Raw genomic sequence first — 12,302 nt, forward strand, 5'->3', positions numbered from 1 at the left:
GTTTCAGATTTTGGGGCATTTCAGATTTCAGAATTTCAGATTTGGGATGCTCAACGTGTATATTAGTGACAGTTAATTTGCTATTAGTAATTACAAAAAGTAGTTACTTTCTAGGAGAAGTGCGATTATAATGAGTTTATTGAAGTGAGTCAGACATTTAGTTTTAAATTAAACCTTGCCTTTTGCAATTTTTTTTTCCAGATTCCTTTAAGCCTCCCCAGCGATCTGTTGACAAGCCTTTTAGATTATGTGTGTCTGATGTTTTCAAAGGTAAGTGCTACCTCTGCAGTGCTTCTTCAGTATAGCCCCCTTTTCCCCATTCCCTCCTAACTTTCTTTCCTGGACTAAGTTATGACAGTATATTGCCTTCAGAGTCTCTCTTCTCCATGCCCAAGTATGGATCATTGCCAGATTAATCTTAAAATGCACAGTTTTAGTCACTTAGCTTTAGTTTACTCACCATTTCTCATCTTTCAAGCATAAGAAAACCTTGCCTTTTGTCTTTCTAACTTTATAGTTTTTTTTTTCCTTCCATTAGATTCCTTTAGTTTTCAAATCTTTCAACCAAACTGGATTGTTTATTGTTTCTTAACCAGACAGGATATGTTTATTGCCACATGTCTACCCATACTTCCCTGTTGTATTGTTCTTTCTCTTTACTGTCCATTTCCTATCCATCTGTAGCAGTCTGGGTCCAGTTAGGAGTTAGATACTACACATAGGTGAAATGGGAAATGTAATATAAAGAATTATTAACTATGATAACAATACAACTAAAAGATATACAGAAACTTTATAGGTAGGCCTGAGGAAGGACCAACATAAAAGAGGTTCAGAGCTTGCTGGAAGAGATGATATATTAAATACCTAAGAATATAACTAACTTAATATGGGCAATATCCCATATAGAAGACTATAAAATGGAAATACAATTTAAAAACTCAATAAATAAAAGGATGTAATATTTATTATTAGGATAATAAAAACTGTAAGGGTGTCATTTGTCCTCCTAATCTCCATTGTCACAGAGCCAGCAATGCAGAGTGAATCTGGAACTGAGCAGCAGTAAATTGATAACTGGCGTGCTTACCTGCCCACATGCCCTGATGTGTTCCCTCTGTATTCTCTGTACCCTCTGTCATTGTGCTTTCATGCAGCATTATAATTTTTTCTATGCTGTCTGTTTATCTCACTTAGATTATGAACTCCTTGAAGGCAAGTACTGTCTCTTCTTTATCTATATCTGCAGCCCTTACCCAGTGCCTGGCACATAATATATTTAATATATGAATAAAAAAATGAATGAATGAAGGTGCTTTGAAAAAATCATGCAATGAAATTGAAATTTATCATTATCATTATTAGCTTCCAGTGTTCTAGTAATAGAGGAAATATGCTAATAGTTTCCAAGATGCCCATTGTTTGTCAAGAATACAAGAGGTGGTTACTTTTCTTTGATTAACAGTGTTTACTGACTGTACTTTCTCACCTCCTGTTCCCCTTTCAGGCTGCTTCCTGGCTTCCGCCTACGCTGCTCTCCTGAGTGTGTTCCTCCTGAGGTCATGAAATGACCTCTTGGTTGCCAAAGTCAATATACACTTTCAATTCTATCTTACTTGAATTTGGCATTGGTTCTGATGCTGGTAGCCACATCCACCTTGAAACTCCTCCCTTGGTTTCTGTGACCTGCTTTCTCCTGTTAACCTGTCTGTTTCTCTGACCGCTCTATATCTTCTCTGTGGGCTCCTCATTCTGTGTCTCTTAAACAGTGTTCTGCTATGCCTCAGACCTCTTCTTACTCTGCAAGTCCTTTCGAACTGACATCCATGAGTTTCTCTACCTACTGCATCTTGATGCTTCCCAAATCTGTATCTCCAACCCAAACCTTTTCACTCATTCTCCACTCACTTGTCTAAGCACTACTGGACATCTGTCCTGGGAGAGTGTTCTTTTAGGGTTACCATTCTTATGGAATGTGGTGTGATTGGTCCCCCCTGGAATGCAACTTCTGCATGTGTATGTCTCATAGACACTTCAGATTTACCAAGCCTAAAATGGATCTTGTCCTTAGTTTCATATCTCACAGTTAATGCATCATCATCTCAGATTTTCCCCTGTCTGTCATTAGTCTTCACTTTCCTTACCACTCCAAACTTGTTATTCCTTATTCCCGAATTCTTGAGTTTATTCCCTTTCTGTAGTAAGTTTGTGCATTTGTATCAGCCTCTACTCTAAGACAGAAATACCATCACCTTACTTCTCCGGTCACAGTATTTACTGGCTTCTTATTACTTAACTGCAGGATGAAATTTAAACCCTAAGCGTGATTTATGAGACCCCTTTATTATTTCTCCCTTGCCTATCTCTGTTGCCTGCTGTCTTGCCTTTTCTTCATTATTCTATATGGCCCCCTCCCCATAGCCCCAACAAGTGACACATGGCTCTTAGCCCATCCCACATTTGGTTATGCCTTTGCACACACAGTTTCCTGGGCAGCAGTGTCTTCCTTTTTCTCCTTACCCATGCATACAAGTTACCTAATAAACACTTACTCCTTCTTCACAGTGCCCTGATGTCTATTCTCACCATCATGGATTCTTTGGTGCACCTTTCTGTTTCTATTGTATATTTTAAATATCATTTGTCTCAGGACAATGTAATTGTTTTCATCTTTCTCTTCACTAGTATATCTTTATGGGCAGGGACTTACATTTTTATTTTTTTTATCCCCAGAGTTTAGTATAATGTCTGGCACTCAAATATTTATTATTTCTCAATGAATATTTGAGAAAGGAGTGAACCTTTTTTTTTTGTAATATAAGTCTTATTTGCAAAAAAAAAGTAAAGTGTGGTATGACATACTTAGTGGAGATGTTAATTCTGAAATGACTATTATTTAATGTCCATTGAATGGCTAGTTTTATATGACTACTTGGGAACTAAGTATAGTTAACAGTATTAATCATCAGATAACATTGCTGTATGAATCGTAAGCTTTTGGTATGTTTTGCAGATCAAGGATCTGGATTTTGCATAACTGGTAAAATTGAAGCTGGTTATATCCAAACTGGTGACCGACTACAGGCAATGCCTCCTAATGAAACTTGTACCGTAAAAGGTATTTATCTACGAGATGCTTTTGCTAAACAGGCCTTAAGTTGAGACAGCAGATTTTTAAAAAGTAGTTTAGTTACAACTCCAAAGTAAGTAACCTCTTACTGAAATTGTAACTGACTGTCAAAATGATACTGACTGTTGAAGATTAAAATGTGAAAACATTAAACGATTTTTTTCTGTTGTGACTGTGTCTATATATATGTACATGTAACATTCTAACTGTGGTAGCATTCTGTTTTTGACACTGATTTGAGAAGCCTGGTTAGGATTTAACGAGATATGTATAGATACCTAACAGATATATTTGGAATAATATTCTGTAGCAGAAATTAAATCTAGTCCTAGCCTGACCCTAACTAGTCAATGGCAAAGCAACCTTCTATAGTCTGTTACTTTGAAATGTATGTTTCAGAAAACTATAAATTAACAACTTCAATCATGTTTATGCCAAAAATGTAGGTATATTTTATACGAAGATATAAGTAAGATTCAAATGGGAAAAAACCCAATGTTGAAAAGAGAAATTGAACTAGTTTAAATTACCAGTCACTGTTTCTGCATATAGATCTAATATTTTTTTCATAATGGCTGATAATTATTTTTGTCTTCTAATACATCTAATACATACATATATATTTATGTATATGTATACATGTTATATGTTACATGTACATGTGTGTTATTTTCCAAATTTTGACTAAAACTTTCTAATTCTATGCCTCTTTTATTCTGGCTTCCAACTTTAAGCCTCTGATTTCTGAAAATCTGTTTTATACTATAAAATAATATTATTTGTAACCACTTTAAGCTGAAGTATAACCTATTGAAAATGTAAAAATTTTTTAGATTTTAGTATTTTTTTCTCTGTTACTCTTATAGTTTACATTTACCTGACTACTTTATTTGAATGTATGTTTTTCTTGAATTAATATGCTCTCTTTAAAAGAAGATTTCTTGAAAAGTTTAAGAAATTAGTATCTATTGAAGTTACATGGTTTAAACTATATTTAAAGATGAGTAAGGGAATGAAAACCAGTTATTTCCATTTGAACTTTTTATTTCTGCCCACTAGGGATCATGAAATTTCTGTTTTGATAAAAAGTAATATGCACTTTAAAAACAGTGTCATTTTCTATAGATCTGTTCATTGTGTGCAAGTACAGGTGTCTGCTTTTGCTTTTTAAAGTGATTAGAGCTATAATACTTTTGAAACACTATTTTTTTGGTATGTTAATGATCTTTTTTGAGAACAAGAATTTTTTTATGATTAAGAGCCATAAATTAAAACCATGATCCTAAAGTTATCACAGACCTTGAGATTGGCTCCCTTGTAATCTCTAAAATCCTTAGTCACCTCTGAAAGTCTCACATTCTTTACCCCCCTCTTCTCTATACTTTCTACATGTAAACTCTAAAGTATTGTCTTTAATCAGTGTTTGTTAAGAAAGAAGTCTTATCAGAAGCCCCAGGGAAGAACCACCCTACTCCTTAAGAGCCAGACTTTTAACTTAACGGAAAGATTCTCAGTCCTCGATTTCTAACCTTACTGCTTTTGCTTGGTTTACTTGATTCTTGAATGCACTCTTCTGTCTCAACATTTTTGGGTACTACTGTGGCTCTCTAACCAGTACTGTCCCAAAAGAAACACTTGACTGAATCTACTACCAACAAATAGAAATTCTAAATTACTTTTTTTACTTTATTAACGTATCAAGCTCATGGAGTATTAAAAAAGGGCTTCTTTTTGTAATGTTTGTCCAGTGAGAAAAGTTTTTTGATAAATGTCATATGTGAAACAGTATAACATCATTGAGGGGAAGAAGAACCAGATAATATAATTACCTTTGGAAAATTTTATACTGTTAATTGAACTTGTAGTGTGAAACCTCTACAAATTTTTAAGCCAAAGGCAATATCTTTTGTATGTAAATACCTAGCTTCTCTTTTTTTTTTTTTTTTTTGAGACGGAGTCTCGCTTCAGGTATTGCAGTGCAGTGGTCGGATCTCAGCTCACTGCAAGCTCTCCCGGGTTCACGCCATTTCCTCCTCGCCTCTGCCTCCCTAGTAGCTGGGACTACAGGCGCCACACCTCGGGCCTCGCTAGTTTGTATTTTAGTAGAGACGGGTTTCACTGTGTTAGCCAGGATGGTCTCGGGACTCTGACCTCGGATCCTCACTGCCTCGGCCTCCCAAAGTGCTGGGATTACAGGCTTGACCTAGCTTCTCTTTTTAATTCCATATTTCATAGCAAAATTCAGATACGGTCATTCTAAATTTACATTTTAAAGTGAAATCTAGTAAGTTGATATTTAGCAAACATTCCTTAATACCATAATTGCTAACATATTTGGGAGGAAGAATTTCTGATACTTGAAGAAAGTTATGCCTCCTTTTCTCAAGATGAATGCAGATGTGCACATACATGATATTTTGCATAAAACTCTAGATTGTCTCAGAGCTCTTAAAGTTAAATCCTTGAGCTCCCTAAAAGTCAGAAACTCTCCCTGCTGCATAGGAAATGAGTATTTTCAGAAAGATATGGGTGGATTATAATTTACTAAGAACAAGTCAACATGTCAATCAAGAACTATCCACAATGGTTGGCCTACACATTCTCTTTGTCAAAAGGCCTACATTCCTATGGAAAGGAACTTAATCCATAAATGGATTCCATAAAATCAGAAAATATGGGATATATTTTAAAAGCCTTTGAATAAGATAGCTGAGTATTGCCCTTGGGAACTGCCCTCCCCGACTACCTTCAGGACTATGTCTAGGTAAATAGATGTATATCTCCAGATATATAGCAACACCTAGGATCATTTTTAAATTAAATTTTCTTATCACTATTTCCTTAATATTTTTCTTTTCATATAAGCAATCATTAGTACGCAGATCTCTCTCTGGAAAGAAGTTCTTTTGAGCCAGGAGTAGTTAAGGGGCCTGCTGAGAGGACCATTTGAAATTCTGACTGAGAGTACGTGTCCCATGGGTTAATTGGAAAACAAGGATTACTTGTTTAGTTGGTTGTCTAATTAAAAGCAAAACTCAAGAAAATACTGCTAGACATCTTCTCCAGTCCCGTCTTTTATGTCATTATGAGTAACTTGAACTGTGTTTTGTCTGTATCCATTAATATAATAGAAATATTTGAATGGGGCCTGTTTAATGAATATACCAATTGTGTCAATTAGTTTAAAAATCTTGATTAAATAAGCAGAAGTCGGCCTTTTATGGGCAAATACAAGTCACTTTATGTTTAGGGTGGTATTCTAGAAGAGTCAGTTCTAGAGGAAATGTGTTTTCCTCAACGCTCACAGTTACACTTCTTACTCTCAATCCATTCATATTGAAAATGATGAGTAGTGACTGATGAAGCACAAATCAGCCAAACTCTGTTGGTTGTTATGGTTTGATATCGAGGTGTTTCACTGTATGCTTTGGTTCTTACTCATTTCCAGGAATCACTCTGCATGATGAACCTGTTGATTGGGCAGCAGCAGGCGATCATGTTAGTCTTACTTTGGTTGGGATGGATATCATCAAAATCAAGTGAGTGAGAAAATGAGTTTAAGCAACTGTTGTCTTCATATAGGACCTCACCTCTAAACACATGTATTTTGCAATCTACTAGTTCAGTTTTGAATTTCATTTGACCAAAAATAGACACCTGTGGAAATATAAGCAAACTTACTTAAAATTTTAATTAATACATGTCAGCAAACATACTTGGCATGTGCTTTGAGTGAAAGCTCTAATGTGTAAAAATGACGTAAGGTTAATAATGGTTTAAAGCCATGTTTTAGCTCAGAAGGGAATATTTAGAAAAAGTCCCTAACTAATTGTTTTACTTTCCTTGTAAATGTTTTTGAGGTCTTTCTATTTGATATAAATTTGTCCCCCTACTACCTTTCCTCTTTTTTTGTTCTTACAGTGTTGGCTGCGTATTTTGTGGCCCCAAAGAACCTATTAAAGCTTGCACTCGCTTCAGAGCCCGAATCCTCATCTTTAATATTGAAATTCCTATCACTAAAGGATTTCCTGTAAGTTCCCAAATGTTTTATTCCTGTTTTTATAAATTCAAAGTAATTTTATCCTAAAAGTGATAACTTTCTTTACAAGTGGTGATACTATATTTATTTTCAATTAACATCTTATTACTGTAATCCAGAAAAACTTATGATTAGAAAATCATTTTTATTTTGATCTTTGAGCCTGGGGCTTTTTAAAAGGCATTGAGAAGATATTTCATAATAAATAGGATACAAAGTAATGATAATAAAATTTATCCAGGGAAAAATGATAGACACATTTTCACTGTGTTCTAAAGTTTACCTAAGTTTTTTAGGTTGAATCATTCTGGGTTTCCATTTTGTTTAATATGTCGATTTGCTTTTTCTGATAATAAAAGTAATAGATTGTTTAGAAAATTTTTGAAAACACATAAAAATATGGAAAATAAAAATGCCATATATTTGCATAATCCATAAATATGTATCTTTACATGTCAGTGTGTTTTAATGTGAGCATATTATCCACCCAGTATGTGTATATACTGGTATGTATTGGGTGTATTCTGGGGATCCTAGACAGACAGTAAACTTTAATTGTGCTGAAGCAACACATTCAGACCCTGCATGTTGTAAGGTTGGTTTGCCAGCATCATTTGAACATATACATTTTATGGGAAGAGGGAGATTTTATACAATAATGTTACCTGCCCTGAAAAGCTGTTACTTGTTAATAGTCTGGATTTTTTGTTTTATGTGTAATTGTTTTGAGATATTTGGGACCATACTCTTATAGTTTGGTACCTTGCTTTTGTCACATGACGGATGACCATTTTCCCAGTAGACTTTTTTTTTTTTTCTAATTAGCTCATATAGTACAGATTCTGCATGACAGTAAATGTTTCTCAGTGACGTTTCTACCATTTGATGCATCTTTGAAATAAAAGTAAGACTTTTTAAAGTTAGCGATAGTGGTTTAGAGGTTAGCAATACATTTATTTGGGTCATTTATACTGATACACTTATATTTGAGATAATCATGTACTTTATAATTCTTTGTAATCATTTCTACATTAATTTGATCATGTAAAATTATATTTTAAGGTGCTATTTAGGTACTTTACTTTCATAATTATATTCCATTTCTTCCATGCACTAAAAAAGAAATGAAAGCTTTAAAAAAAATTACTATAGTTGAAGATACTTAAATATTCAGAATTCATGTATTGATCATTAAGTAACAACAGGTTAATTGTTGTGAGCGAATGGAACTCATTCATAGAAAGCAGTATGTCCTATGGGGCAAAGGAGAGGTTGGTTACTGCATATTTTTACTCATGCAGTAATAATATTCGCCAATGGAGAGGGAGAGAGGTCAAGAGGTCAGTAGTGACTTTGAATAGTAATATTGTCTACCTGACTACTGTAGTTTCTTAAAAATAAGCATGAATTGCAAGTTTTTCAGTGTTGCTTTAGGAGATTCTACTGGCATATATTGATTCAGAAATACCAGGATCAAATTTGTTTCAGAAAAAATGGTCATATTTTGTCAATCTACTCCCTATGGGAGAAAAACTTCAAAAAAAATTTTTTTAAGCAAACAAAGGTTTCCTAAGCTATTAAAATTTTACTATTTAGGGACTAATACCATAATACTACATAAATGTATTTAAATTTCCCCTATTTTATTTCAGTAGCTTTTGGGGAACAAGTGATTTTTTCCTTTGTTTTTTATTTGTTTGTCAATTTTCTTTTGACTTTTTTTTTTTTTTTTTTTTTACCAACTAGTGGTTTTTGATTACATGGATAAATTGTATAATGGTGAAATCTAAGATTTTAGTCTATCCATCACCCAAGTAGTGTACATTGTACCCAAGATGTAGTTTTTTATCCCTGACCCTCCCCCAAGCCCTACCCGCTACTGAGTCTCAAGTGTCCTCTATACTGTTCTATATGTCTTTGTGTACCCATAGCTTAGCTCCCACTTTTAAGTAAGCACATATGCTATTTGATTTTTCATTCTTGAGTTACTTCACTTAGAATAATATCCTCCAGCTCTATCCAAGTTGCTGCAAAACACACTATCTCTACCCTTTGTATGGCTGAGTAGTATTCCATGGTGTACATATACATTTCCTCTATCCACTCATTGGTTGATGGGCACTTAGGTTGGTTCCACATTCTTACAACTGTAAATTGTGCTGTGATAAACATGTGCATTCAGGTATCTTTTTGACATAATGACTTATTTTCCTTTGGGTAGATACCCAGTAGTGAGAGCACTAGATCAAATGGTAGATCTACTTTTAGTTCTTTGAGAAATCTCCATACTGTTTTCTTCAGAGGCTATACCAATCCACATTCCTACCAGCAGTGCACAAGTGTTCACTTCTTCATTGCATACATGGCAACATCTATTGTTTTTTGACTTTTTAATAATGGCCATTCTGGCTGGAGTAAGGTGGTATCCCATTGTGGCTTTGATTTGTACTTCCTTGATGATTAATGATGTTGAGCATGTTTTCATATGTTTCTTGGCCATTTGTATGTCTTCTTTTGAGAAGTGTCTCTTCATGTCACTTGCCCATTTCCTGATGTAATTGTTCGGTTTTCTTTTTTCTTGCTGATTTGAGTCTTTTGTAGATTCTGGAAACTACCTGTCAGAGGCATAGTTTGCAAATATTTTCTTTCATTCTGTGGGTTGTCTGTTTACTATATTCAGGATTTCTTTGCTGTGTACTAGCTCTTTAGCTTAATTAGGTCTTATCTATTTATTTTTATTTCCATTGAATCTGCTTTTGGGGTCTTAGTCATAAATTCTTTATCTAGGTCAATGTCCAGAGGAACCTCTCCCAGGTTTTCCTCCAGAATTTCCATGGTTTCAGGTCCTTGATCCAAGTCCCTCTTGAGTTGACTCTTGCATGTGGTCAGAGATAGGAATCCAGTTTTCATTCTTCCATATGTAGCTATCCGGATTTCCCAGCACCATCTGTTGAATAGGGTGTCCTCTCCCCAATTTATGTTTTTGCATGCCTTGTCAAAGATCAGTTGGTTGTTAAGTATTTGACTTTGTTTCTGAGTTCTCTATTCTGTTCCATTGGTCTATGAATCTACCTTTATACCAGTAACATGCTATTTTGGTTATTACAGCCTGTAGTATAATTTGAAGTAAGGTAATGTGATGCCTTCAGATTTGCTTTTTTTGCTTAGGATTGCTTTGGCTAATTGGGCTCTCTTTTGGTTCCATATGAATTTTAGAATTGTTTTTTCTAATCTTGTGGAAAATGATGTTGGTATTTTGACAGGAATTGTACCAAATCTGTAGATTGCTTTGGGCAGTGTGGTCTCTTCCACGATATTGATTCTTCCATTTCATGAGCATGGGATGTATCTCTGCTCATTTGTCATCCATGATTTCTTTCAGCAGTGTTTTGTAGTTCTCCTTGTAAGAGATCTTTCACCTCCTTGGCTAAGTACATTCCTAGGTGAGTTGGTTGGTTGGTTTTGTAGCTGTTGTAAAAGGGATTAAGTTCTTGTTCTTGATTTGATTCTCAGCTTGATCGTTGTTGGTGCTACTGATTTGTGTACATTGATTTTGTAACCCGAGACTTTACTGAACTCATTTATCAAATCTAGGTGTTGTTTGGGTGGAGTCTTTAGGGTTTTCTAGGTATGTGATTATATCATTGGCAAACAGAGACAGTTTGACTACTGTTTTCCAATTTGGATGCCCTTTATTTCTTTCTTTTGCCTGATTGCTCTGGCTAGGACTTCCAGTACTGTGTTTAATATAAGTGGTGAGAGTGAACATCCTTGTCTTGTTTCAGTTCTTAATGGGAATGCTTTCAGCTTTTCCCCATTTAGTATGATGTTGGCTGTGGGTTTGTCGTATGTGGCTTTTATTATTTTGAGGTATGTTTCCTCTTTGCCTAGTTTATTGAAGTTTTTATCATTAAGGGATCCTGGATTTTATCTAGTGCTTTTTCCACATCTATTGAGATGATCATCTGGGTTTTTTTTACTTTTAATTGTTTCAGTGATGAATCACATTTATTGACTTGCATATGCTGAACCATTCCTGCATCCCTGGGAGGAAACCTCCTTAATCATGGTAAAATATCTTTTGGATATGCTGCTGGATTTTGTTTGCCAGTATTTTGTTAGGGATTTTTGTGTCTATGTTTATCAGCGATATTGGTCTGTAGTTTTCTTTTTTTGTTATGTCCTTTCCTGGTTTTGTTATCAGGGTGATGATACTGGCTTTATGGAATGAGTTAGGATTCTCTCTTTCTCAATCTTTTAATAATTTCAGTAGGATTGGTGTTATTTCTTTGAATGTCTGGTAGAATTTGGCTATGGATCCATCTGGCCCTGGGCTTTTTTGTTGTTGTTGGCAATTTTTTTATTACTGATTTATTCTCACTGCTTGATACTGGTCTGTTTAGGATTTCTTATTTCTTCCTGATTCAAGCTTGGAGGGTTGTATGTTTCCAGGATTTATCCATTTCCTCTAGATTTTTCAATTTGTGTGCATGGATGTGTTTATAATAGTCTGAAATGATCTTTTGTATTTCTGTGGTGTCGTTTATAATGTCTCCATTTTCATTTTGAATTGAGCTTATTTGAATCTTCTCTCTTCTTACTCTATATTTTTTTAAGTGGAAATAATAGAAGAATGGATTAGACTTTAAGTTAATTTATATTTGATTTTATTATTTTATATATATATATATAGCATGGAATTTACCACTTTTAAGTGTACAATCAGTGGCGTTAAGTACCTCCACAATGTTGTGCAGTCATCACTATGATTCCTTTTTTTTTTTTTTCGTTGAGATGGAGTCTCTCGCGTCCAGGCTAGAGTACAGTGGCACAATCTTGGCTCACTGCAACCTCTGCCTTCTGGGCTCAAGCAGTTCTCCTGCCTCAGCCTCCCGTAACTGCCTCAGCCTCCCGAGTAGCTGGGACTGCAGGTGTGTGCCACCACGGCTGGCTAATTTTTTGTATTTTTAATGGAGACGGGGTTTCACCTTGTTGGCCAGGCTGATCCCCAACTCCTGACCTTAGGTGATCCACCAGCTTTGGCCTACCAAAGTGCTGGGATTACAGGCGTTGAGCCACTGCGCCCGACCAGGCATCGCTACTATTCATCTGCAGAACTTTTTCAACATCCCA

The 12,302-nt window shown here is 35.1% G+C and overlaps 1 protein-coding gene across 3 annotated transcripts in view; it reads left to right on the forward strand.

Moving 5' to 3' along the window:
* Window positions 1–12,302, forward strand: part of HBS1L (HBS1 like translational GTPase) — a 91,675-nt gene that overhangs the window by 66,971 nt on the left and 12,402 nt on the right. For all 3 annotated transcript variants that reach the window (XM_021937832.2, XM_021937833.2, XM_031667408.1), the window contains 4 exons: window positions 202–270; window positions 3,014–3,118; window positions 6,579–6,669; window positions 7,052–7,160. In XM_021937832.2, the coding sequence (XP_021793524.1) occupies window positions 202–270; window positions 3,014–3,118; window positions 6,579–6,669; window positions 7,052–7,160 (374 nt within the window). The remainder of the gene's footprint in view (window positions 1–201; window positions 271–3,013; window positions 3,119–6,578; window positions 6,670–7,051; window positions 7,161–12,302) is intronic.

This window comes from Papio anubis, chromosome 6 (assembly GCF_008728515.1).
Source record: "Papio anubis isolate 15944 chromosome 6, Panubis1.0, whole genome shotgun sequence".
NCBI classification, from domain to species: Eukaryota; Metazoa; Chordata; class Mammalia; order Primates; family Cercopithecidae; genus Papio; species Papio anubis.